We start from the raw sequence: 27875 nt of genomic DNA, 5'->3' as shown, positions 1-27875 counted from the left end.
CATCCTGTATTTAGAATGTCCTAATTAGGGGGCGCCCGGGTGGCTTAGTCGGTTAAGCGTCCGACTTTCGCTCAGGTCATGATCTCGCGGTTCGTGGGTTCGAGCCCCGCGTCGGGCTCTGTGCTGACTGCCAGCTCAGAGCCTGGAGCCTGTTTCAGTCTGTGACTCCCTTTCTCTCTGACCCTCCCCTGCTCACGCTGTCTCTCTCTCTCTCTCTCCTAGAAATAAAATTAAAAACATTAAAAAAAAAAAAAAAAAGAATGTCCTAATTAGAACATAAAACCGGGGTGCCTGGCTGGCTCAGTTGAAGAGCATGTAACTCTTGATCTCACTCAAGGTTTCGAGCCCCACGTTGGGTACTCTTTATTACTTAAGAGTAAGTAATAAACTTAAAATAAAACATATAACAATAGCACCCTGAATTTTAAATGAATGAGTTGATTGTGAAGTAGTTAATTGATGCTTTGATGGAAAGATACACAACAGGTAAATTTCAAGAGTGGAAACTATATACAGAAGATTTGCATGTGTATAGTATTTGGGCAAGAGAAAGGAGAAGCAGGAAATGGGAAAGAAACCTTCAGGGAGCATGAATACACACAAAAGCCTTGTTCTCCTTTAAGTATGATGTTTGATAAAGAGGCTGGTGATGTGACTTCCACCCAACTCTGCACTCTCACTCCTGGTAAGTGCGAGGTACTTCCTAAGGCTCATCCTTGAAGAACGGCTCTTTCAAAGACGTTACTTCATGGGCCAATTCCTCTAGAAAAGACACTTTTTTGTTTGTTTTTTTCCTCGCTTTTTTCAGTCCATGGAAACTGAAGGTCTTTAGGTTGAGTAGCTTGTAGAAGTCAGTCTTTGTCTCGACCCACTACAAAAGGCAAACAAAATGCCCACTATCCGGTAGTTTATTTCTGAGTCAAATAATGTGATAGCATTTACTGTCTAACCAATCTGAAACTTTGATTTTGTCGATAAAGAAATAACAATAGTAAAAATAACAGATAACATTTACTGAGCATGTATTATGGGCCAGGTGCTATGACAAGCCTTTCATGTGTGTATCACAAGTAAATTTCGTAGTAACCTCAGAACTGATGTTTCCCCAACTCACTTCTCCAAGCTGTAGGTGAAAGCTCATGAATCTCTTGCTCTCAGTTACACTTTGCTGAACTACTTCTTCCCAATATTATCCTAATTCTGTTTAAGCTCCTTAATTCAATCAAGGTTGTTTAAAGTGTTTTTTAAAGGAGTTTCAGAGAAGGCCATCTTTTTTGCCAAATATTTCTACCTATTTTGAACAGTGTTGTTAAATCCAGTTCATGAGAAGATGCTATTTAAAATTTTTTTTCCAGTTTACACTCATATGCACACTCACTATGTGCCAGACATTGGTTTTCAATATATGAACTCATTCAATCTTCACAATAATCTCGAGGTAGGTACTGTTATCCCTACAGGAGAACTTTGTAACTTGCCCAGGTCACAGCACTAGATTGGACTAGCGCTGGAATTTCCAACAAGTGACTGCTAGTGTCATCGGAAATTATGAATTCCTAAGGTTACAAACTTTTTTTTTTTAAAGACCTCCAGGGGCGCCTGGGTGGCTTAGTCGGTTAAGCGTCCGACTCTCGCTTGGGTCGTGAACTCGCGGTTCGTGGGTTCGAGCCCCGCGTCGGGCTCTGTGCTGACTGCCAGCTCAGAGCCTGGAGCCTGTTTCAGTCTGTGACTCCCTCTCTCTCTGACCCTCCCCTGCTCATGCTCTCTCTCTCCTAGAAATAAATAAAAACATTAAAAAAAAATTTTTTTTAAATAAAAAAAATAAAAAAATAAAAGACCTCCAGGGGCGCCTGAGTGGCTCAGTCAGTTAAGCGCCTGACTTCGGCTCAGGTCATGATCTCACAGTTCATGGGTTCGAGCCCCATGTCAGGCACTGTGCTGACAGCTCAGAGCCTGGAGCTTGTTTCAGATTCTGTGTCCCCCTCTCTCTCTGCCCCTCCCCTGCTCATGCCTTCTCTCTCTCTCAGAAATAATTAAAACATTAAAAAAAAAAAAAAAGACCTCCAGCTTTTGCTCATCATGCCTGCATTCTCATCATCACCTTTAGGATGAAAGACTTGGTGGTCTGACGTCATTTATCTATCATCAACACAAGGAAACTGTTAGGCTCTTCTCTTTTCTGAATGGTCAATAAAGAAAAGTGATTTCCAGATTATGTCTCTCCGACTGAACTAAGCTATTAATTAAATTCATTTATGAACATAGTGTGCCAGGTACTATATAAATAGTGCAATTGTCTAAAGTGGAACTGGGAGGGCCTTTTATGGTAACAAGATGATTTCAGGGTTGTCATGGAGCAAAAGAAAAGGGAGTCAGCTAAGTACTTAGTGCAGAAAACACTACTGATCAAGATTTTTGGGGGGAGTTTCTTTTTTTTTTTTTTTAAATGTTTTATTTTATTTCTAGGAGAGAGAGACAGACAGACAGACAGCGTGAGCAGGGGAGGGTCAGAGAGAGAGGGAGTCACAGACTGAAACAGGCTCCAGGCTCCGAGCTGGCGGTCAGCACAGAGCCCGACGCGGGGCTCGAACCCACGAACCGCGAGATCATGACCTGAGCGAAAGTCGGACGCTCAACCGACTAAGCCACCCAGGCGCCCCTGGGGGGAGTTTCTTTTAACTTCACATAAGAATTTCTTTTTATGCATATGAATTCTGGATATATTCTCTCTGGGGCCTCCTACGGACAGAGAGCAAAGCTGCCAATACACCAGATCCTTGCTATTGTCCCAGAAAAGAGTTCAGCATAAATCACGTCAACCCATCCCACATCAAGCCACTGAGCAGGGAAGCAACTGGTCAACAGCCTCGAGGAACAGCAACGGATCAAAGCTCCAGAGGCGGAAGGGCAGGGTTTTTCAAAGGGCATGTTGCAAACTGAATTATGGAATCAATTTAGTAGGTTATGTAAGACCAGCATTTTCAAAAACTAAGACTGAGTAGAACAGAAAATGCCAGGGTGTATCACTTTTATACTTCTGTCTCCTACGTGTGTCGTGTGTAGGCCATGATATTGTAAAATGTATTCCTAGTTATAAATTTTGGATCTGAAAGTTTGAAAGTCACTGTTCTAATGAGGTCTACCTGCATGTGATTTCCTAGTACTAAGCCTATATATTCAGACTGCTGGGTTCTTCATAGCCAGCTGGCCGAGCCAGTAAATGGATCATATCATAAAGGGAACCTTAAGTTTTTTTTTTTTTTTTTTTTTTTTTATTTATTTCTAGGAGAGAGAGAGAGAGACAGCGTGAGCAGGGGAGGGTCAGAGAGAGAGGGAGTCACAGACTGAAACAGGCTCCAGGCTCTGAGCTGGCAGTCAGCACAGAGCCCGACGTGGGGCTCGAACCCACGAACCGCGAGATCATGACCTAAGTGAAAGTCGGACGCTTAACCGACTAAGCCACCCAGGCGCCCCAAGGGAACCTTAAGTTTTATCCAGTTCGACTAATCAACCCACATATGGAGGCTTCCTGTATGATTCCCATCACAGAGCCTGTAAGTTCTAGAGAAAGCCTATTTGTTCCTTTGTACATGACTCCTAACTTTTAGAAAGCTCTTCATTATGCCAAACTGAATTAGACCCTAAGGTTGCTCTTTCACAAGACAGATTTTCATACATGTGAATTTAATTCTATACAACCTTTTCCAAATAAACACAGGCTCATAGTAGAAAATTTAGACAACACTAAAAAGCATAAATGAGAAAATAAATAAGAGCCATAATCCAACAACCCAGAGCCACACTGGCTACACCTCCTGACCCTGCTTTCTCCTCAAATACGTAACAAATATTTAACTCTTCTCTATATTCTCCTACAACATGATTATAACGGCAAATAGCATACTCGCATAAGGCTATACCAGGATTTTTTTTTCCCATAGCTTAGTTTTCAAATCTCAAATGACTATTTCCAGATTTTATTATAAAGATTATTTTCAGATCTCATTATAAAGACATTAATATGAACGTGCTTCTACATCAATTTCTTCCTTATGGTAAGTCTTAGATTAAAATTACGAAGTTAAAGACAATCAAAATTTAAAGGCTCTGGGGGGGCACCTGGGTGACTCAACTGGTGAAGTGTCCTGACGTTGGCTCAGGTCATGATCATGTAGTTCACAAGTTTGGGCCCCGCATCAGGCTCTGTGCTGACAGCTTGGAGCCTGGGGCCTGCTTCAGATTCTGTGTCTCCCTCTTTCTACCCCTCCGCCACTCACATGCTACTTTCTGCCTCTCTCTCAAAAATAAATAACCATTAAAAAAAATTAAAGACTCTGACATAAGGTAAAACTGTCCCCCCAAGAGTTGCCCCAATTTATTCTCAGTATTGAAACGGAAAGTGTGTTTACCCTTAACTCACCAAGAATAGGCATTAATTTACTTTCCATCTTTGCCAGTTTGGTACCCCCCCCCCCAAAATTTTGTTTTAACTTCTAGAAGTAGTGAAAGTTAAACACTTTTGGACACATATTTTGGCCATTTTTCTTTCCTCTTTTGTGAACTACCCAATCATGCCCTTTGCCCAGTTCTCTTTTGAGGCTTGACAATAACCGATTTACTTCTTTAAATATTTGCAGATGGTTCTTATGCCCAGTGGAACTATTATCTCTGTGGATCTGAATACTAGGTGCCAGACTTCTTTTAAAAAGTGAAAGATTGTATTAGCTAATCGAGTGACTAAAGCTTGCAATGTTTTTGTTTTCCAATAGAGTTGCTTTTGCTGAGGAATATAGCAAACGGAAGTGATATGAGCAGTGATATGAGCTCTGTAAGTATAGATGGAACATGACAATTCTTAGATGACTCAAAATCAGAAGTTTTCATTACACCAAGAAAATCAATAAAAGCAGTATAAGCCACTCACCATGGAGAAGTTGATGATCTTTACGAGTCCCTTCAGTTGCCCTGAATTGGGGACATTTTTATACACCATCCGAACACAAAGTGTACACCACCATGAACCCCAGGGGAGGGAGCTAGAGCTTCCTCTAAGTCAAACAAAGAGAAACTTGGCTTCCTACATCCCTTTAGAACACTAATAAAAATGCAGCCCCAAATGCTTAAGGAGCCTCAGAACCACTTGCCCAAGGAGGAAACCTAGTCTTTTCTGAAGTTCTCACCTAAGTGAGGTGTTGGGGGGTGTCTCTGAAATGCCCCACGTACAGCTCTTTAAAAAGGGGGTAATTATCCTTACTTTCTCCCTTTCTTTCATAGTCTGTTCACCCTGCGTGTCCAATCCAAATGCTTCCTCCATCTGTCCATTCCTGCCACAGTGCCTTGTTTCAGGCCCTCACCACCCTGCCAGGACTACTGCAATAGCTTCCCAGCCATCCTTCCTGCCCTCTGTATCGACTGCCTTAAATTTATCCTCTATGCCAAGTCGAGACCCACGCCTCTAAGATAAAAATTTAACGATCTGATGGCTCCCCATGATTAGGAGATCAAGTTTCCAAGCTTGTTAGCATAGCGCAAAATGTCCTTTGGATCTACGGATACCTACAGCTGTCCCGACATGCGGGTCCCTAGAAGGAACCCTCTGCCTACTCCGACCGCCATGCTGAGGCACCTGCTATTCCCTCTTCTAAGAAACCATCGCTCTCTCTCCTGTCAGTCTAATTTTGCAACCTTGATGACTTAGCTGAAGGAGGATCTCCCCTTGGAAGTGTTTTCTGATCCAATTCTCGTCCCAGGCTGAATTCAGTGTCCTTTCTTGATATCCTTATGACATTCTGGAAAAGTTAATAATTGGGTTTGTCTATTGGACCTGATACCTAGCCGAGCTCGCTGCGAGGCCTCCAGGTGTCCTGATCACTTGGTGCTGTAACAAACCCTGGCATGTCTCCCTTGATAAAAGAGCTCCTTAAAGAGTCCTCACTATCCCACTGTGTCTAGCAACTATCATCGTGTCTGACACATAGGAGGTGCTCAGTCAATCCTTTGGATCACTGGACCAACTCAATAAAAGTTACGACATGTTAAAAAAATATTCACCTTCTTACTGTCATCTTTGACAAACCAGATAAATCAAAGGGTAATTACTGGTGTAACAGAGGCTTTTCCAAGAGGATTTCTGCATCCTGGATTTTAAAAATATCAATTTCCTCTCCTGAACTTGAAATAACCTCTGGCATACATACAATTGTGTGGATGTGTACCTCGTGTATATGATAAGATCCATTTCTACAGGCATTTAGTCCTCAAGTTTTTGTATTTTCTAAATACAGGATGCCAAACACAATTTAGGATCCTGCTACATACATAGTAAGCACTCAATAAATATCTTTGTAACTTTTTAGGAGCTCAATCTTGGATTGGCCGCTTTGCTCACAATTACTGTCTTCTGGGAATGTAGCCTTCATACGCTTGACAGGGGGTGGGGGTGCCCAGTGGTTACATGCATGTGACCCTGTCTCTGGCCAGGGTAGACTAATTTAAGAATGAGCACCTGATCCAAGCCAGGCTAATCAGTATCTTTCCCTGAATTTTTTTAAACTTTAGGATTAAGGAACATGTAAATTAATCCCTTTCTAGTAGTGGAAGCTGCCAGATGTAAAACCAGATGTAAAATTTGAGAGGTATTGGTGGCCATGCTCCCTGCCACGTGCAGAAATGTATACATAGTCACTTGTATCAAAGAGAATGAAGCCAACATGGAGAAAGAAACAGAGATGAGAAATGATGAGAGTCCAGTCGGTAACAGAATACCAGAGATGACAAGAGTCCAGGTCATGTTCAATAACTTGTCCCAAGTCTAAGGCTCTGGAGCACCTCCATCCTCCCCATGGTCTGGCTGTGTGAAATATTCCATTCCCTTCCAGCAGATTCCCGTAAGCTGGGTTAGGTTGGGCTCCTGTCGCTTGCCGGCAAAAGAATCCTGATGGCATGAGTCGCTAAAGAAAAAGTAATTCCCCTGAACCTTCTCCCCAGTAACCCTTTTAACTGATTCAACCAGGTGGTTTGGCATAATGAAGGCAGGGGCTGATTTACATGAGGTTCCTATTCAGGGAGAGAAGGAAGGTATTCACTTTGAAATACATTCCAAGCAAAAGTTAAGTTTCAGGTAACACGAGCCAACGCAAACCCGAAGAAGCACTCATCAATCGCAATGTCATACACGTAAAGCACTTGCCCCTCTGCCCTTCCCAAGATTCTCATAAGTTAACTGTGGGTTTGGAAACGGTGGGAGCGACCAAGCCCCAGAAACTCTGAAGACTTTTCTGGGAGCTCTCCTTGTGGACCCCTCAAAGATGCAAGAGGCACGCAAGAATTTTCTCATCTAGAAGTGAAGTTTCCTGACGAGTAAAACAAAACATGATGGCCACGCGTCATCGCTGCAGCCAGAGTCGGAATGCATATTGGGATTCAAACAAGTGTAGATACAAGGGCTCCCTGCTGACCCCAAGCTTCAGGACCAGCTCTCCAGCTGGCATAGGGGCACGACTTGCCAGGGTGTCCCCTCTGGGGGCTGCCCTTCCAGGCTACAATGACAAGCCATGAGAAAGGCACAGAGGTACACAGCCAGGCCACCTTCTAAGAAGCCAGTGGCTGGGACAGGGCTGGTGCCCACCGCCCACACTTACTTGGGGTTGCAGGGGGAAGCTGGTGTACAGACTCACAGTGCCCTGGCCATAGCTTTCCTTCCCGTGACCGCACAGTCTCGGGGGGGGGCACCGACGTTAAAGACTGAGTGGCTCGGGGGATGGCTACACCTTGCTGCTCTGACTGCCCCGAGCTCTCAGTCTCCCTTTCCGGCTGCCCGGCTCCTCAGCAGACACCCGATTCTGGGGTGCGGCAGAGCTTCGGTCCCCAGGTGCGCCCCCGTGTTTCTGGCTGTGTTTGTCCTTGGCTTGCTGCCTGGAAGCACCGTCCCTTTGGACAGCGCTCTCTCTGGCCTGACTGGTCCCTTGATGGGCTTGTGTGTCTCTGACAGGCTGCTGGGTAGAGGCCTGCTCTGGGGACCCCAAAGAAGACTCTCTCTTCTGAAATCTTCCCCTTGTGTGAACCTCTTCTCTTCTCCCTGGATGCTCCCTGGGGGCGGAATCATCTGGTCTTGACTCTATAGAGGACATTTCACTCTGGAGAGGTCCTCCGTGCAGTTGACCACCACCCAGAGTAGCTTCATTTTCTTGAGATAATCCTTCAGAACTCTCCTTTATCAAGGATGGTCCTTTTTTGGACCCAGCTACCTTCTGAAGCAGGTCATCTGGGGGAAGGCTGGCACGAGTCTTTGTTTTGGAATATTCCACCTTTTCCCGTTTCTCTTCTAGTAATTGGGGATCCTTAGGCAATGGTTCAGCATGGGGTGGCTCAGGAATTTCCGGTGCATTGGCTTTTCTTCTCTGGGTCCCCTGAGGAGGGCTGGGGTGAGGGTGGTTGGGTACCTCTGGGGGAGTCAGCTTACTCTGGGATTCCAGCTGCAAGGCTGTCTGATGGCTTCTGGGCGGTGCCTTTTTCAGATGCCCTGGTCCTTTAATTGTCTCTCTTTGGATAGGGAGTTTTTTTTTTCTAGCTCCTGTCTGCTGCACCGGCTCTTGGTTTTGGGGTAAGGCCTGCACATCTGAAATCTTCTTGCCGGAGGAGCGGCCTGCTTTGGGGGCTTGCCCTTCCTTTGCAGGCATTGAAGCACCGTGAGCCCCTGTGCTGGGCGGCAGCTGCTGTTCGGAGAAAGAAGTGGGAATGTGCGGGAGCCTGACCACCTGAGACCCCTCTTCCTCGGGTGGATCGGGGGCGGGCTGTGGCGCATGCTCCTGGATGAGGGGACTGATAAGAGGGAGTTTCACCTCCCTCACCTTTTCCTCCTGGACTTGCTGAGGACCGTGGTCCTGATGGGGGCTCAGATTTTGCGGTGGTTTGGAACGGGGAGGGCTGATGGGAGGAAGTTTACTGGGGTCCCCTTCTTGAGCGAGTGGAGGCCTGGGGGAGGGCGTCACGGTTTGGTCTGAGGCTGTGCCTAAAGCTTCCTCCGTGCTGGGTGAGAGGAGTTTGGGTGTGGGCCTCCGACTCTGGAGTGGAGCGAGGACCCGAGGCTGGGGCAGCCTGGTGGGAGCCAGCCGGCTTCTCGGGAGCAAAGTCACTGGGTCGTCCCCGTCCTGGGTCTGCTTGATGTTTGTTGGGCCCTGAGGATGTGGCACTTCTGGGTAAGGAGTGCTAACCCGGACCAATTCTGCTTTTGGGGATCCCTCCACTAGAGGTTGCTGAGAATCTTCCAGAGGTGGTCCTGGTATTTTGGCCCCGTTAGGGTGGGAAGAGCCTCCTGGAGGCTCATGATGGGCACGGTCGGGTGGCCAACTGGCTGACTCAGTTTCCTCATCCTGGGTTCTCTGGGGGCTGAGGGATGTTGGGCCAGATTCCTGCAGAGCCTCAGGCAGGGGAGGGTGAGCGAGGGTCACCTTGGCCTCCCCTGATTCCTCATCCTGATCTGGCTGAGGGCCCTGGGCTGGAGGTGGGTCAGGGTGCTGAGAAGGCCCTTGGGAAGGAGCGACGGAAGCCTGCCCTATTTTCCCTGCTTTCCCCTCAGATGTCTGGGACTCGTTTTCACGGGGATTCGTAGTTATGATTTGGGAAGAAAGATCTGATTGTTGGACGTCCCCTTCCCTCTGGTCTGGGGATAAGTCTTGGGCCTGCTGGGGAAAACCAAGAGCTGACGAGCTGGGCTGTGGAGGAGGCACGACACCGATGTGGCTGCCAGGAGGGTGCTCTTCTTGATGCGGTGCTCCCTCCTGAGTCAGCGCTTGGCTCTGGGAGGGAGCTGGGTTCTGGTGCTCAGGGACCTGCGCGTGAATCTGCATTCCAGAGTGATGCTCGGTTAACTGGCCATCTGCTTGCAGTTTTGCCAGGCGCCGTGGGGACGGGACCAGGTGTGCTGGCACCCCAGAGGGGGTCTTCTTGCTAGAGAGAGCGCCTGCTTTAATATAAAAAGAAGTTAGCTGAGAGCATCTTGACACACACCAAGTAACTGTGCACCTTTAGAAATAACAAAAACCCCACAACTTTTCCTTCTTTGATGCGCATAGGCCTTGAAAAGAATAAAAGGAGCCATCCAGGAGAGCTGTAACCATGCCTTGCCCTTGGGGATGCTCAGTGCCTGGACTCCTCTTGCTTAGAACTTGGAACCCTTTTAGTCAACTGAAACCGTGAGCTTCAATAAATAAACACAAAGAGGCTTATTCACAGAACCAAAACTCACATCCGGGTCTGCGAGGGGCAAGAACAACCTTTAAGCGAAGGGGATTTAAAATTTTCACCACCTGAGATGCCACCGCTGCTTGTGATGGTAGAAACTAGAAAGGGGGACATCTAAGCCAGGTGAAGTCCCGCCTGTGTCCTTGTTTAACGGCAGTTCCCTTCAGGAAACCGAGCTCCCGGAGGAAGAATGTCCGTTTACCACTAGCTGGCAAGGCACCGGAAGCTCGGCGGCACTTACTTACGACGGAAGCTCTGACATATTCTGGTGGCCCCTGTGACGTTTAACTCAGTCCTAAGGACCTGGCTCCAAAAGGCTGGTGGTCACAGGTGGCACACCAGCGTGGAGCAGCTTTGAGGAAACTAGTCTCCACTCACTTTGGGGGGGGAAGACCTGATACTCAGAGGCTGCAAACCAAGTCACACCTCCAAGGCCACCCCAGGTGGTCCAGCCCCAGAAGCGAACCCGGCTCCTGGCCACTGGCCCCCTCTCCCCCACGAAGCAGGGTGAGAGCCTGGACTACTCCAGGTCCTCACTGAACCTCCTAGTCTGGGCGTGCGCCCTGCACCTCCAGGAGAACCAGATTGTCTCTGGGGAGGGGCCGAGGAACAGTGGGGACATGGGAAAGCTTGCTTCTCGGTGGGGTTTCTGAGGGGACGCCCTGCTCGTCATTCCTACCGCCCTAGTTTACGACGGTTACAAATTAAACACAAATTTAGTCAAGAAACAAGGTTAAAAAAAAAAAAAAAGAAAACGGTGAAAATATCTAAAATTGGCAAAGTCACAAAGACAGAAAATAGATTGGAGGTTACCAGGGGCTGGAGGGGAGTCGTTGCTTAATGGGAACAGACTTTCTCTTTGGGGAGGATGAAAACTTTTGGAAAGAGGCAGGGATGATGGTTATGAAACGCCGCAAATGTGGTTAAGGCCATTAAGTCGTACACTTAAAATGGCTAAAATGGCTAATTTTTTGTTATTTTTTTTGACCACAAAAATGTAATTTAAGAAAACAGGTATAAGAACAGCGAAACCCAATGCTGAAGGCTCTTTCCATTCGTAAGCCCTCCTGGTTTCCTAGGATCAGACATACAAGGATTTTTCCCCCATTTTTACAATTTAACAACTCGTATCATTTGGCAAATGATACCCTGCCCTTTATTAGAGATAAAGGCACCACTTATAGACTAGTAAATTGCTCATTTTGACTCATCATTTGCCCATTTGACTCATCATCACCATCGTCATTTTCCTCTATCATTAGTCGGAATTCTGAATAATGATTTGCAAATATAATTTTATTTTATGATCTCTACAGCAAGAACTCAGGGTGGCTTTTTAAGAGCTTTAGTGGAAGCACCAAATAAATATTCCAGAAATAGGCTGTATAAAGACAAATGGAGGGGAAAGACATCCCTTATACTGAACTGTGAACAGAGTGAGCTTTTTCTCATTTTATAAAAACTGTATTGTTGGCTCAGGATTCTTTTAGTCTTCATGCTTTAGAAACGAATATTGCCTGAGTTGCAATAGGGGGAAAAGTAAGATAATCTGCACCTCGGTTGATAAACATTTTTAATTAACGGAGCATCTCAATTTCTTGAGGTTTCATAATCACTCTGTACCTGAAGTTACTATTTTGCAAGTGCATCTAATGGAAACTCAGTTAGCGTCTTCTCTGCTAAAGGTTTGCATTTCTGGGTCCAGGCTGATGGGGTTGTGATACTCAGAACTGACAGACTCCAGGCTTACACTGATGAGTCTGTTCCATTTTCATCATTACGAGTAGAAGTTAAAATTACATTCTCAGTGACAACTTAGCCACATAAAATTACTAGAGATAAAGCAATGTATTATTCCAGGTATTTAAAAATATTTTTCAACTGGCTTCAATACAGGATTCTTGCTTCCTTGAAAAAAATGCCATCGGCCACCAGATTTCTATTTGTACTGAAGTCTAACACGTAGACCATCTAATCTAACTGGGAGAAACCTCAGCAAATTCTAAAATGTTCCATAATATTTTATGTAGCTGGCTTTGTTTATTAGAAACGGGAATTCGGGGTGCCCGGCTGGCTCAGTCGGTTGAGCATCTGACTCTTGATTTTGGCTCATGGTTTGTGAGAATGAACCCCTTGTCCGGCTGGGTGCGCTGACAGCCTGGAGCCTGCTTGGGATTCTCTCTCTCCCTCTCTCTCTGCCCCTCCCTCTGCTTGCCCGCTCTCTCTCTCAAAATAAAATGTAGGTGGAAAAAAAAGAAAGAAATGGGAGTTCAAAGTGATTTCTCTAATCAAATTCATGATTACCGGTGAAATTTAGAATACAAAACTAAGGCTTCCCATTTCTGGTGCAATTTTCTAATTGCTTGGACTGTCTTTCAAAGAGTTCTTTTTATTCTAATATCTTACCTTTGACAGCTCAATTATATGTTAAAAAATATTCCACTCTACCAAAATTATCCATCTTTTCTTCTAGGGGGTCTCATTTACATCCATGTAAGTCATGTAAGCCTTTATGTAAATATACCTAAACTACAGAACTTAAAATCAGAGTGACCCAGCTCCAAGCGGAAACAAAGGGAAAAAAGGGAGCCAGGCCTGTGGCGGTGGCCCTGCTGCGGCTCTGGTCCTTCTCGGGGGGTCCTGACGCTCATTTTCAGGTGGTTGTGGGTGCACCCTGCTCCCCTGCAGCGAACGGTGAGCATCTGGTCCCTGCTCCGTGGCACACACTTCAGAGCCTGAAACTCAAAGAGGCCACCGGCTCTCCTCTTGAACCACTAGAGATCCTTTAACAGGTTAGTCGTAAGGACCATCGTCATTAGAATTTTTAAATACTCACTTGAATAATGTCTGGGCCTCACAAAGTCACTTTATGTGCAAGTTTATTCTTTTTTTTTTTTTTTTTGAAAATGTTTATTTTTGGGAGTGAGGGAGAGTGCTACCAGCGGAGGGGCTGAGAAAGAGTGAGGGACGTGGGATGTGAAGTAGGCCCTGCGCTGACACCAGAGAGCCCGATGCAGGGCTTGAACTCACGAACCATGAGATCATGACCTAAGCCGAAGTCAGACGCTTAATTGAGTCACCCCGGCGCCCTGTGTGCAAGTTTATCCTTAAACCACCAAGTGAAAAAGGTAAGTTCCTCCACAGATTAACTATTTAAATAAAATGAGCTGTATGGCTTCTTAACACATTATTTTCTAAAACACTAAACCTGCCAGAAAAACGGGGGTCTACTGAGACCAGTGAATTGATATGTTAATCATAAACCCTCCCATCGACTCTTTAATTTTTTTTATAGCTTATTTTTATTTTTGAGACAGAGAGAGATAGAGCATGAGTAGGGGAGGGGCAGAGAGAGAGAGGGGACATAGAATCTCAAACAGGCTCCAGGCTCTGAGCTGTTAGCCCAGAGCCCGACGTGGGGCTCGAACCCACGAACTGTGAGATCATGACCTGAGCCAAAGTCAGACGCTTAACCGACTGAGCCACCCAGGTGCCCCCCATCGACTCTTTAAAGCTGAGATTCTATTAGTTGATAACTGAGTGACCCAGTTTCAGTTATTACACGTATCTGGGAGGGATAATGTTTTAACAGATTCTGAAATTCAAACTTCTCATTAAATCAGACAGGCCTAACCTAATTGGTCCAATTAATGAAGTGTCATTACACCCTCTGAAACAGGAGCCTGTATTCCCATGCACATATGATGTGGGCTGTCAATGTGCAGATGACCCCTGTCCCCGGTAGCCGGCGTCCTGGCGGCTGCAGAGGAAGGAGTGCTAGAGCCCCGCGGCCGCAGAGTCCTGCTCGGGCTCCCCAGCTCAGAGGCGCCCTCTGTGCCACCGATGGACAAACACGCCTCCCTCGGGTACTCAGAACAGGGGAATGACTCGTGCTTATCTAAACCCACAAGGGGCTCATTTAAAAGCCAGAACACCAACTTATTAATTTACAGTGGGAGATGGGCCTGGCTCTGGGATCGGGGCGGGGGCTTCTAACGTAGGAGACAGCCCCCCACGGGGACAGGTCTACCCGGGGGACCAAATTAAAGATCAGATGGTTGCTGGGTTAGCAAGGATTTAAAACTGAGAGCTTGATTTCTTTGGGAGAAACTTCCATCCGGCTACCAAAGCCTCACGAGAGGTAACGTGCACCTTGCCCGGCACAGCTTTCTAAAGGACCGACGCCTGATGCGGAGATCAGAGCAGTGCTGGGGCAACACGCCGGCCACACAACATGCTACCACGTGGCCAGCAAAATCGTAGCCCGCCAAGGAGTCACAAAGGCTAAAGCACGTGAACACACAAAGTTCTGGCACATCTGCACAGCAAGCCAGGTCTCATGTGAACAATTTACAATACGTGCTCTGTGAACGCACGTCAGTCCACTGGGGGACCTTTTTTAAAATTATTCTTATTATCATTATGGTGGTAAAAACACAAAAAAATAGAGTTTGCCTTCTCAACCATTTCTAACTGTGCAGTTTGGCAGCATTCAGTCTATTCACACTGTTGTGCAGCCAATCTCCGTAATTCTTTTCGTCTTGCGATTGTGAAACTCTGTAGCTGTTAAGCAATGACACTCCACTTGCCCTCCGCCAGCCCCTGGTGACCATTCCATTTTCTGTCCTGATGGATTTGACTAGTCTAGGTCCCTCATAAAAGGGGCATCAGACAGTATATGTGGGGTTTTTTGGTGACTGGGTTATTTGACTTAACAGAATGTTCTCGAGGTTCATCTCTGTTGTACCATGTGTCAGAATATCCTTCTTTCTGAGGGCTGAATAACAGTCCACTGCACATATAAGCCACAATGAGTACAGACTCAGAAGTGGAATGGCTAGATCATATGGCAATTCTATTTTCAATGTGTTGAGGAACCATGACATTGCTTTCCATACGCACTGCACCAATTTACGTTCCCAGTTACTCCACACCCTTGCCACCACTTATTTTTGCGTCGTTTTGTTCCTAGTAGCCATCTTGGTGGGGGCGAGGTGGATTAGGGAGAACCTTCCAAATGCATCTCAAAACACTCATGCATCAAAATTCTAAGTTGGGGCTTTAGAATTTCCTGGATTCCGAGGAAATGCACTCCTCTAAGCTACATCGTTTGCTGCACGTGCTCTATGAGGCAGGTGGGGAGCGTTTGTTCCATCTAACAAGAGAGCCCGAGAAGCTCGGAACAGCCAACCAGGCTGCCCAAGGGAGGAGGCGGAGGGGGAGCACGCCCTACCTCCCCTCCTCTGGCCATGCTTCCACTACACTTTCTGATACTACATTTCGAGAACTGAGGCAATGCAAAGAAAAGGGGGGAAAAATCTACTGAATTGCAGCAATGCTAAGTACAAACTGCCAGGGAGCACATCACCTCAGCTCCTGAAGGGAGCCAAACTTCTGGAAGGCTGAGTTCTGAAGCGGGAGGCTGGTCTTTATTTATCATGAACCTCTAAGTCACACAGCAACTCACAGATTTGTTTTCCTTTCGATGAAAACAAGAAGTGCTTGCACAGAAGGGACAGGATAGTACCTGCAGTTGGAGCCAAATTCTGGGACGGTTCCTCAGACAATCCAAGGTACTCCCTGATGAGATGACTCAGCTTCTGATAGGCAACGTCCAGATCGTCTACAGAAAATGAGAGAAGGTACTTTTAAAGCAACAGAATCCTATCTAAATACAGTCAGTTTGCAACTGTTGGTGGCGATGGTTTTTAAGCTATAGCTAATTTTATGACTCTTGTGGCAGGCAGGATTCTGAGCCCCTAAGGACACTTCACCTTCTTATAACTGCCTCCCTTGAGCACGGGCAGAACGTGCGAACGTGAAGAGATGTGATTCCTGGGGTCAAGTCACATTAAATGGCAAAAGGGATTTTTGCAAATAGGAGGGATGAAGGCTACTTCTCAGCTGAGTTTGAGCTAGTCAGAAGGAAGACTACCCAAGGTGGGCCTACTCTTTTTTTTTTTTAATGATTTTATTTATTTTTGAGACAGAGAGAGAGGTGAGCCTACTTTTTTTTTTTTTTTTTTAATGTTATTCATTTTTGAAAGACAGAGACAGAGCACAAGCAGTGGTGGGGCGGAGAGAGAGGGAGACACAGAATCCAAAGCAGGCTCCAGGCTCGGAGCTGTCAGCACAGAGCTCGACGTGGGGCTTGAACTCATGAACCATGAGATCATAACCTGAGCCAAAGTCGGATGCTTGACTGATTGAGCCACCCAGGCACCCCAGGCCAACTCTTAATACACGAGCTCCATAAAGGAAATCAGTTTCCCTGTAGTAGAAGAGGAAGGCAGAGGAGAATGTGATGTGGCATCTCGCTGGCTTGACGATGGCAGGGCCCTCGTGCATAGGACCCAGGCGCGGCCTCGAGGATGGAGGCCCCCAGCCCTACGACCACAGGAAACTGCAGGCAGCCAACGGTGAGAACGTATCCTGGAGCAGATCTTTCCCCAGTGACCTTACACTTCAAAAATAAAACTTCTCTGAAAGTTACTAACCTGCATTGATCACTGCATCAAAATATCCTGGAAACTGCTGATTGATTTTAATATAAAGGTCCACTCTGGAGACGGCATATTCAATCTCTAAACGACTGAATAATCCTTTTCTCCGCAAGTATCCCTCATATTTTTCCTTGTTCATGGGTACCACGAGGATATACCGAGGCTCAAAGTAGGAATATTTCAAACTTCTTACACCCTGTTTGTTTAAGAAAAAGGTAATAAATTAGAAACAGATACACAATTTAGATGTCATTTTGGAGACATCTGACAACTGTATAATAAGCAGTCTTGCATTGAAGGATTTATTTGTATAATTAGCTATTATTTTCTTGCAAATGTCTCAAAGTTGGATTATTCTTCTTTGTTCATCAAATACAGTTATTGGAAATAAAAGAATGCATTCTACCCAGTTATCCTCTAACGAATCACCCTAATATACATGATGGTTCAAAAAGAAAATTGCTAGACACAAACAGGTACATTCATGGCAATGTTGCATCCTTATTTTTTTTTTTTTAAGATTTTATTTTGAAGTCACCTCTATACCTAACGTGGGGCTTGGACTTATCCCTCTCAAGGTTTACAGTCACATGCTCTACAGACTGGGTCAGCCAGGAGCCTCAGGGAAAAGTATTTGAAGGATACATTTCAGAGTGCCTTTTCAGCTCCAGGAGACAAAGATCTTACCAGAGAAAAAAGGCTACTCTGTTACCTCTTGGCCGCCTCCTTGGGACCCTTCCTATTGCTAAACCAGCAACCTGGGTGACTGGTTCCTATTACATCTCACAGCTTCTACCCAGAGCAAGGGACCGCCAAGCAAGGGTGCCACGGCGTAGCCTGGAGCTCACAGAGAGAAGCGGAGCTGGGTGGTGACTGCGGCTCTCCGGGTCCAGCAGACTGCTGGCAAATCCCGCAAACTCCCTGAGCACCAGTTTCCTCAGGTGAAACGCAAGAGCCCTTCCAAATGAACTCTGAAAACCTCCTTCCCCCTCGATCCCATCATCAGTAGTTTAACTCACCGTTCAAAATCTGTGTTTTAAGCATTCAGTGGGGGAAGAAATACAGGCTCTTTAAAAAAAACAATCTCTGTAAGTGTCAATGACAACGCAGTTTGGAAAAAAATACTTTCCCTTGGGAGAATCAGGGAAGGAAGACCTGGCTTATAGAGTCAACCTCTTGGAAATGAGGAGGAGAAAGCTCGCAGGGAGGAAGAAGGGGAAACAGAAGCCAGCGCCCGGAGGACAAAGGTAAACAAAAGGAGCTGGGAAGTTTCTGCCTGGTCTGAGGGAAGGTATTTTTGGGGAAAAGAGGTCTTCCTCCTACCCCCCCACCCCCACCCCGCTTATTCACGTTGAAAGAAAGAAAACCTCCTTAAAGATGCAAAAGCAATCGATTGCAGAGAGGTCAGAATTGCAGGATTTTGAAGCAAGAAAAACGAAAGAGCTGGAAGACACACCACCGGTCTCACTGAAGTGAGGCAACACACCAAATACAAGGAGCCAAGAAGCAATCACAGTCCCCTGCTCGGCCAAGTGGCCAAGTCACAAAGGAAACGATTTTAAAGAAGATTCAGCATCCATAATAAAGGACTCAGGCCTGCCCGGATTTTGTGGTCTGTTAGCTTGATCTAAGGGAATCGTTTTTGTAACTTTTTTTTACTGACTACAAAACTGTTAGCTCAGTGAAGTTACCTTAAATAGTCAAGCAAGGGTCTTTAAAGATTTCACATATTTAATAAAGCTGTATCTTTTTTTTTTAATTAACTAATTTGTTTTTTTAAATTTACATCCAGGTTAGTGGGCATATAGTACAAGAATGATTTCAGTAGTAGATTCCTTAATGCCCCTCACCCATTTAGCCCATGCCCCCTCCCACAACCCCTCCAGCAACCCTCTGTTGGCTCTATATTTAAGAGTTTCTTAGGTTTTGTCCCCTTCCCTGTTTTAAAGGTATATATTTTTAAAACAAATAAATGAGGTAGTCATGGTTTTACCCGGGATCTGGATTGGAAACAAATTTCTGTATATTCTAATTACAGAAGATCGCTGGGGAAGATGGGGAATGGGGGCAGAATCCTGAAATCTGCAAGTGTAAATTGCTCAAAGCCTGGAAAAATTGTGATCGGTGAGTAACTGGAGTCCCCGCCCACATGGCCCACACGCCTCCCAGGGAGAATCAGATGACACAGCCAGCACACAGAGCCTCCTCCGGGCAGGTTTGGGGGGGCGGGCGGCATGCAGCACACCAGCCGCAGCCTGTGAGAAGCAGCTTTACCTAACAGCACTTTAGATAAACTGAGATGGCACCCTAACAGAAAAGGGGTAACTTAGTGAGGAAATAAATTAGGAATTACATCCTGAGGACCACTTCTATCCACAGTATATGAATGTGATGTCTTGTATTATAATGCCTACCATTTAATTGTTCATGTCTGGCCTCCCCCATACCAATGAGGAGCTTCCCCGCTGTGCCTGGCAGTGTGCTCCCTGCATACAGTAGCCCGTCTCTCAACCCCAAATGTATATATATAAACACACACACACACACACACACACACACACACACACACACACTAAAAATACAGAGTAAGAAAAACACTTACCTCTATTTCCATGTGAACACAGCTTGCTAAGCCGTCTCTTGCGATGGCTTCTATGGTGTCCCTACTTAATCCGTAATTGTGATTACCGTAATTAAATGTTAGGATGAATTTCCCCTGAAATTTGAGAGGTACAAAGATTTTCATGTAACAGCTGCCATATTCAACCTTAATATAAATAAAATTATTTGATGTCTTACTTTCATATGCTTCCATAAAACCCACGAATATTACCAATTACAGGAGGCTGACAATGGGCTTATGAAACTTCCCATCCAAGTGTGGTAGAGAAATTTATCAGGAATTCTCAGCTGGCAAGGGCAAAAAAATTAAGTTTTTGGAAATATGGTCATCTGTTGACCAAACATCCAGGGAGAGTGAAGCTCTCACCAGAGCTTATGGTAGAACAGACCATTTTGCTAACTTACCTGCTTCCTTGCCAGTGGTGCACCATGAGCCGTCGTTGCTGAGAAAGCAAAACTGATAGCCCGCCCTTTGCCTCAGCCACGTTGGCGATGCCAGCATACCAGGTACCCCAGAAAAAGCTCCCCTCCAGAGCCTTGCATTCCCAGATAAGCCTGAAGGCCATGAATTACAGGGACATCCGAAAACCTTTGCATCCTGAGATAAGCCCTGAAAAACAGACCAGCTGTGTTTCCATTATAGAACACAGCTTTTTATTGCAACTGCCCCAAATGTTATTCAACATAATTGCTGTGTGCCCTCTAGTCATTTGCCTTCTATCTGTATTTTGGAAGCCTGGTTCTTCCCAAAGCTGGACTCCCTTGCCGAACAGTCCAGGTTAAAAAACAACAACAGCAACAAAAAAACATGCCTCTCAAAACTGTTTTTTTCTCTGACAATACTAGATTTATTAAACCACTGGGTCTAATCTGAACTGCAAAGCTCATGACCAAAAAATTAAAATATGAATGATCTTGGCACCTGTGGCTCCTCGTGCACAGGATTTTCACATAAATGATGAAATGAAAATCTGCAAGGCTGAATCCCAGTCGAATCCCATTGAACGACAGCACAATCATTAAGAACAGTAGCAGTGAGGGGCGCCCGGCTGGCTCAGTCCGTTAAGCGTCTGACTTCAGCTCTGGTCATGATCTCACAGTTCACAAATTCGAGCCCAGAGTCAGGCTCTGGGCTGACAGCTCAGAGCCTGGAACCTGCTTGGGATTCTGTGTCTCCCTCTCTCTCTGCCTTTGCCCTGCTCACGCTCTGTCTCTCTCTCTCTCTCTCCTTCCAAAGTAAATAAATGTTTAAAAGGAAAAAAAAAAAAAAAAAAAAAAAGGACATTAGCAGTGAGGAGTCCTTTATGCTACCTGTCTGGGCCCGGAGGTTCTGGAGATCGGAGGGATGGGAGTCCATGAAACACAGAATACCTCCTGGGGTGGGGTGGGTCTCTAGGGTGATGGGGGAGGGGTGATGAGGAAAATCCACACATCCCATAATCTAAAGTAATTTGTATCATGTATTCTAAAAGTTTAAAACTCAACAATAAATATCCTCGATATTTTACTTCCTCAATGTCATACCTTCTTTGTTCTTTGGAACAACTACTACGTCATTTTCTAATATATATACTGTCATCTGTATAGACAGATACCTGAATGTCCCATCAGGTATATACTTTATCTTGTTTACTGTCACGCCATTTTCAAAATGTATTCTTGAGTCACTTTTCAGATATACACTATGAGTTTGTTTACCTGTGTACAAGAGCCTCCCTCTGTGGATCCCAAAAGTATTTTCTGGAAAAATGCTGAGTTGGGAGGAAGCTGGCATTGTACTTTTATATATAAAACAGGCCCTGTCGAACTTGTTTTTAAAGAACTGAGATGAAGTGGTCCTCTAGTTTCTGGCTGGGGATCTTCCTGCCATTTCTTTCTGCTTGCGGATTTCTTCATAAACGGTAATAATCCTATTTCAGAAGGCTCCAATAATCCTATTTCCACAAGACAGGTAGTATATCTGCAGGGAAGTGACTGCATTTGTGTGTTTAAAAAAGACTCGTGTGTCTGTAGGCATACGGTGGGGCAATGATGGGGGGTGTGTGGAGGAGTATGTATGGGAGAGGGTGTGCGGGGCTGCAGGTCAGAGTGGTGGCTGTGACTGTCCGCAGCAGGTGTCCGGGACAGGCTGTGTTGGGGGAGGGGGGTAATGTGTACAGAAGGCTGAGTGTGTCGCTCTGACTGGCGAAGCTGACAACGTGTCACGAATTTATAGCTTGTACATTTGGCTCTTCACGAAACTGTCTCAAGCACACTTTCAAGAAAGGGAGCTCGGGCGCCTGGGTGGCTCAGTCAGTTAAGCATCCAACTTCGGCTCAGGTCATGATCTGCCAGTTTGCTAGTTTGAGCCCCGCGTCGGGCTCTGCGCTGACAGCTCGGAGCCTGGAGCCTGCTTCAGATCCTGTGTCTCCCTCTCTCTCTGCCCCCTCCCCTGCTCACACTCTGTCTCTCAAAAATGAATAAACATTAAACAATTTTTTAAAAATTAAAAAAAAGGAGCTCAGAAAGAAAATTCAAGCTGAAGAAAATGATCTTATACTAAAGTGACATTTTTGCAGAAGCAGTAAAACTGAGCACTTCTCAAACACACGAGGATTTTGCAGAGGGAGTCAAACTGTAAGAGCAAATATGGCACACAAGTACAGCGATACCTTCGACTAAGAATTGAACCAGACTTCGTTGTTACCGATAAGATAAGGTACATCAGGGTGCAAACAGATGCGGTACTGAGAACAGATGAACCTGAACCAAGGGAAGATGCCTCACACTCTGACATGAAAAACAAACATGAATTTCAGAAACCAGCTGCCTTTCAATCCAAAAAGTCCTAAAAGATTGCTTCTTACTAACGCCACTTACTAGTAATGCTTCCTATCTCTACTAAGCCTTTGAGAAATAGAAAATCCCAAAGTACTCTTGATACATTAAACTGAATTACCAATATACAGCCCGAGGAGAGAAGATTATAAAGAATCTCTAGGATGCTCTTTTGACAAGGTTAGAGGGGAAATGGCCAAAGGACTATAGGCCTTTGCCACTTGGGTTTCTCTGTGACTGCAAGAGAAAATATGCACTCCATGGGAAGTTGGCCATTCAAAACTAAACTTGTGGAAACGGCAGATTCCATTATTACACGTACCACAATTCTGTGCACAGAGTATAACATGGAAGGTCAGGGCGTACAGCCAACTGAATGGGACACACCATGATGAAATGGTGCTTAGGGTCACAACAATGAGAAAAGATCAGTTTTAGCAAACAGGAGTGGCTGGTCCCTGGAGAGAACACTCCCAATGCTGAGGGATGTTCAATTCACAAGTTTCGGACATCAGTTCAGGTCTGTGAGAACTGCCTACCTTGCATGAAGTCTGATCAGTAACGGTAGCACCCAATAAACACAGATCGCGAGAACTTTTCGCAGAGCTCTTCTATGTTCTTAAAACGTCTACTCATTTAGCTTTATGGAAAAATTACAACATTCCCTCCAAGATTGTAAAACAAAGCAGCACGTGCACAAGGGTGTAGAAGTGGCTTAAGAAAAAAACAATCCAAGGAGGACACCTCTCTCACAACAGGCACAAAAACTTTCTCCCTTTCATCGCCAGTTCCTAATGTTTCTAGCAGAGAACATGTATTTCTTGTGTGATACAAAGGGGAACATTCTTACCATGTTTACCATTTCATCAAAAACTTCTTGAGAGATAAAATGATAATCGACTCGATCCCCTTCTCCAAAGTAAGGTGGTCTTGTGGTGTGACAGGCCCTGAAAACAGAGGAGATAACCGGTCTACTTCTTGCAGCTTGAGTTTCGAAATGGAAAAGGTTTTGGTACGAGTAGGTTTTCAAAAGTTGAAATTGATCCACGGATCATCAATTGTGAAGCAACACGGCTGTGAAAACGCTGTGATTCCAAAGTGCTAGACTACAGCCGGCTGCTCCGACTCTATAGGGATTGCACAAATTCGGGATTATAAACACCCAAAGTTTACTTGCTGTTTATCACCTTGGAACCACCTGCCTCTGATATCACACACAACTTTCGGCCCTAGAACAGTGTTTACTGCTCGTATATTTTCCACCCAAGTGCCCTCTCTGCTCTGTGGGCACTTTCCTGCGCCCCTCCTCATTCCTCCACCTGGCTAGCCCACTTGTCTTCCAGGACTCAAGTTACATGCTCCTCCCCACCAACCCTCAAGCCTTTCTGACCCCCTATCGTTGATTACGCACCCCTTCCTTATATGCCCGTTGGCCTCAGTGCCTGCCACCGACTGCATCCCACCCAGTTCCTTGTTCAGGACCTCATCTCCTTGGCGCTGCCAGGACTTGATACCAGGGATGAGCCTCCCATGGGGACCTGTGAATGGCGTTCTCGGCTCAGCAGAGAGGCCCTTTCTGATCACTGACTGCAACAGTGCCCCTTCCCATCCCCAGCTCCCCCTTACCCTCTATCACCAAGACTGCCTTCTTTTAACCATATGTCTGGTTTTCCCCTGTGTGACTCATGAGAACAGAACTTTTTCTTGTTCATCTTACTTGCTCCTGCGTTCCCCACGCCTGGCCCATAGCAGACATTCACTAAGTATCCATAGCACGAATGAGTAAATGAGACCTGGGCAGTGGAGAACAGACGTGATAAACTCTATGCTGAAGAGGACAATAAAAATGGCCAGGCTAAGGCCCCCGAGCAGGCCAGGGTCAGTCCCAGAACTAGACGACAGGGTCCCAACTAGCCCAGGACTCTCGATTCCATCCCATTCTGAATGTGCTAGTGTTATGTTCTGGGAATGCAGACTGATCTTTGTATTATCCCACGGTTTTACAAGAGAGGAAAACAGCTAGACGTTGAATATGGTATTTTATTTATTCCTCACAAAAAAACCCCCACAAGGTGGGGGTTATTGTTTTCATTTTATAGATGGTGAAACTGAGGCACAGGAATTAAGTGATGTGACTAAGCACCAATGCCAGGATGACTCCCCGTCAATTCCCTTTACGACCATGCTAAGCGGGTAAAGCCACGACCCTCAAAAGCCTCTCCGTTACAAAACCAAAGCCAAATTTTGATAATTCGTGCCACTGTTCCTCTTCCATTATAATCAAGAATTAACTAGACTAGTAAGTTTTAAGGTCTTAACATTCTATTTAAATTATATACCCGGGAAAGAGAGCAATTTCTAAGAAAAGACCGTCAAAACACCGCGACATTTGTTTGGTTGTGTGAATACACTGGCGTCTCTTCACACACCTTGGCAGGGCCCTGAGACCCTCTGTCTACTGGTGTCCTTGACAATCAGGAAAGATAAATCAGTGACTTGCCATCCCACGCAGTACACCCTTAGCATAGCCTTTACACACTGTGCTGGATTTGCATTTTCCAACAAAGGAATTGAGCGGCAGGCATTTTTTCAGAATTTCTAAAAGGAAGACACAGCAAAAAAGTAATTTGAAGCTTCTAGGCAGGTAAATAAAGAGAAGGCTTCACTGATGTGGTGTATGCGGATGACAGAGCCTGTATCCGCTGTGGAAACTTCTATTAAGAAGGACCTAAGATGACCTGTGGGTTTTTGAGTCCTGTCATCCAATTTTCACGTGCAGAAATGCTCACTGTGAAGTAGGCTGCCCAAATGCAAGCATCTGAAAAAAGGATCTACTGCAGAGTGGAAGCAGTGTTTGGCTAAACTCACTTACAGCAAAAAAAAAGGGTGACAAATTTTAGACAAAGAAATTTGCTTGGGCCATCGCCTTTAGTATCCTTCTTGTCCCCTAAGTACAATTCTATTTGTAATTTAGATTTCCTTGAGTTTATTACCTACTAATGAATTGACTATGTCAATTGACTACGTCACGGTGAACAGTTAGGTCATGGTTTGCAAAAGGAGCCACACGAAAAGAACTGAGTTAGAGACTGGTCCTGAGAGTTCAGAGTGATGTTAGACGTTCAAAAGGCCCGTTCATGGGCCAGCTGTCGTGGAGGAGCCTAACAAACTGGGTCTGTGGAGGGGAGGAGATACTCAGGAGGGTAGGGGACCTGCAAGGTCAGATCAAACAATGGAACGGTAGAATATTCAGGGAAATGCAATAGGAAGAAAAGATGTCTAAGAAGAGCTCGCAGTTGGATGAGGAAGTAGACACGTTTTCAGTTTCATTCAGAAGTATGCAGTTTTAGAATCTCAGTTTTGCACCAGATGGCCTCAGGACATAACAAACTTCTTGTTACTGCAAATATTTAGGCAGAGGTTTGGCTGTGAGCACATCTAAATTCAAGCACATGACAGCACGCCATGTTGTTGGTAAGTGAACTCTTTCAAAGGCTATCCACAAAAGCCCAGGTCTTCCTAAGACAGCCGGCAGGAAAATTAAACTGGTCCTAATGCTCAGTGTAAATATATGTCAATTAACTGCTGGACATTTACAGAGGTCATCCGCACATATGATTCCAGCACACGTTGTCTGAATATCAAATCCCAGGAAGCCACTGCCCCATCCACTTGCCTATATCCACAAGCTACTTTCTAACTCAAGCCATCCTCAGCTATTACCATACCCCAGCTGGCCTCCATGTCTCTAGTCTTCCCTGCCCCACCCTCTGCCAAGGTGCCTGCAGGGCGTACTTTCTGGAATGCACTGGTTGTCATGAAATCCCTTGCTTACAGAACCTTTATGATCAGACTCATGTCTACTTTTCTAGTTTTCTCTTCTGCTGTCTCCCTCTGTACTTCAAGTCTTGCTGTATTCCAGAGTGGACTTTCAGTTCAGCGAATGCACCCATCGTTCTGTGTGGAAGGCACCTGTTCAAGTCCCACATCCCACTTACCTTCTACTTCTCCTATCCCAGAGGCTCTTTACTTCCCTCGTCATAGCACCCACCAAACTACCTTGTTAGCCAGCATGGAGCTGTCGGGATCCCATGCTAGACTGTAAGGTCCCAGGGCAAGGCCACGTCTGTTTGTTTTACAGCTTACTGCCAGAACGTGGCACATGGCCTGTGCTCAATAAACACTGGACAGAGGAATGAATGAACCATTCTACTAGTCTGTCGTATCTGAATAAACAGACATTAGACTAGATGGCATTTAGGTAACTGTAGCTCATAGATCTCACGTAGCTAAACAGCTATGGCCTTTTACTGTGATCTAGTACTAAATAAAAGTAAAATAAACTTGGTAGTCAACATCACGAAAAAGATTACAAAAATGGAGATTGCTGTAAATTAGAGATCTAAGGAAGAAGACTAACGTTTTCCTTTCATGACTATTTAGATCACTTTCAGGGCTTAAATCTGGAAGGTGCACAAGGTAATACTGGCATTGTTTTACCTTTCTCTCATTATTCATTACTCTTCCAGGGAGCCACTGATTTGTGGGGTAACATTAAGGTTGGAAACAGATTTTGAAGGCAGGCAATTCATATATCCAGGCCACGTGTAACTAATACAGGTAAAGAAAGAACATCCAACCCATTTCTAAAACCAAGAACAAATGGAAAAATCAGAACCTAAAACAAGAACAAAATCTCTCAGCCACACCAATACTTATTATGCTACGCTGTTATCCTTCTCACATTTATATGTCTGGATGTGCAACTTGGTGCATGAGAATTTCATTGGGGGTCTCGGTCGTGGGCCAATGTCATGTACAAAGGAAGACAAAATACCAAGAGCAAATGAAATAGAAGGGAAAGAAAAGATTCAAACAAATGGCAGAGAGAGTGCCTTTGTGAATACTTATATGTTTCATGATGAAAATGTACCCATGCCTTTTTTTTCCCATGTAATTAAAAATCAATAAAAATTATGTTGGGTAAAGAATAAAAAGATCTACACAAGAGGAATGACTTGCCTCTGAGGATATGCTTTGGTTTGATCATTTGTTTTAATTAGAAAGCTGCTGTATATAAAGTAGGACTATCTTACTTTCTCAACAGATGACATTTCCAGCTATCTGCTTTCTTTTCTTCTTAATCCAATGATACGATCTTTGATCCATGCCTTGATGGAATTCTTACGATGATGTGCCATTGGGCAAGCCCTGATCTCTGCCTCTGTGAGGATGCCAGTGAATGGCCGCATAATGGGTAAACGGGTGGGTAAATGGCCGTGTGTTTGGTAGTGAGGCAGTTAGGAGGGTCTTCCCACACCTGTCACTAATTCTACCCAGAGGAGAAAGAGAGCAGTGCCAAGACCAACACCATAGGCACCAAGCTAGTTTGTAAGATTTTGTTTTGCTGCCTTGTGTCTCCATACAAACTGTACAGGATGCTAATTATAGGTCTGAGTTCCCCACCGGACGACAAACTTCATTAAGGCAAGGATGTTATCAATCTTGTTTCTACTGTATCTACAGGACGAAGCACATGGGAAGAACTCAATAAATATATATTGAAAGAAAGGGTGAACAAATGGATGAACCCATCCATCCGCTCTGTATATCTGTCAATGGCAGTTGGGGAAAATCACCTAGGTTCTTATCACAGTAATTTCCCACGAAATGTGGCATACGATACCCTTC

At 45.2% G+C, this 27875-nt stretch overlaps 1 protein-coding gene and 1 non-coding gene across 2 annotated transcripts in view; one reads left to right on the top strand and one right to left on the bottom strand.

Annotated features, from left to right (window-relative positions):
• The first annotated feature begins 1597 nt into the window (after positions 1–1597).
• TRNAE-CUC lies at positions 1598–1682 on the top strand. The gene has a single exon. It is a non-coding gene; the product is annotated as a tRNA-Glu (tRNA).
• A 6081-nt stretch (positions 1683–7763) lies between these two features.
• LRGUK (leucine rich repeats and guanylate kinase domain containing) overlaps positions 7764–27875 on the bottom strand; it is a 70089-nt gene continuing 49977 nt past the window's right edge. The window contains exons 12-16 of the mRNA XM_039243100.1: positions 23035–23131; positions 19348–19461; positions 16740–16941; positions 15770–15865; positions 7764–9964 (exon numbers count right to left, since the gene is read on the bottom strand). Of these exons, the coding sequence (XP_039099031.1) occupies positions 7764–9964; positions 15770–15865; positions 16740–16941; positions 19348–19461; positions 23035–23131 (2710 nt within the window). The remainder of the gene's footprint in view (positions 9965–15769; positions 15866–16739; positions 16942–19347; positions 19462–23034; positions 23132–27875) is intronic.

This window comes from Hyaena hyaena, unplaced genomic scaffold (genome assembly GCF_003009895.1).
Source record: "Hyaena hyaena isolate Hyena2069 unplaced genomic scaffold, ASM300989v1 scaffold_8, whole genome shotgun sequence".
Taxonomy (NCBI): domain Eukaryota; kingdom Metazoa; phylum Chordata; class Mammalia; order Carnivora; family Hyaenidae; genus Hyaena; species Hyaena hyaena.
This window is presented reverse-complemented; position numbering and strand designations above follow the sequence as displayed.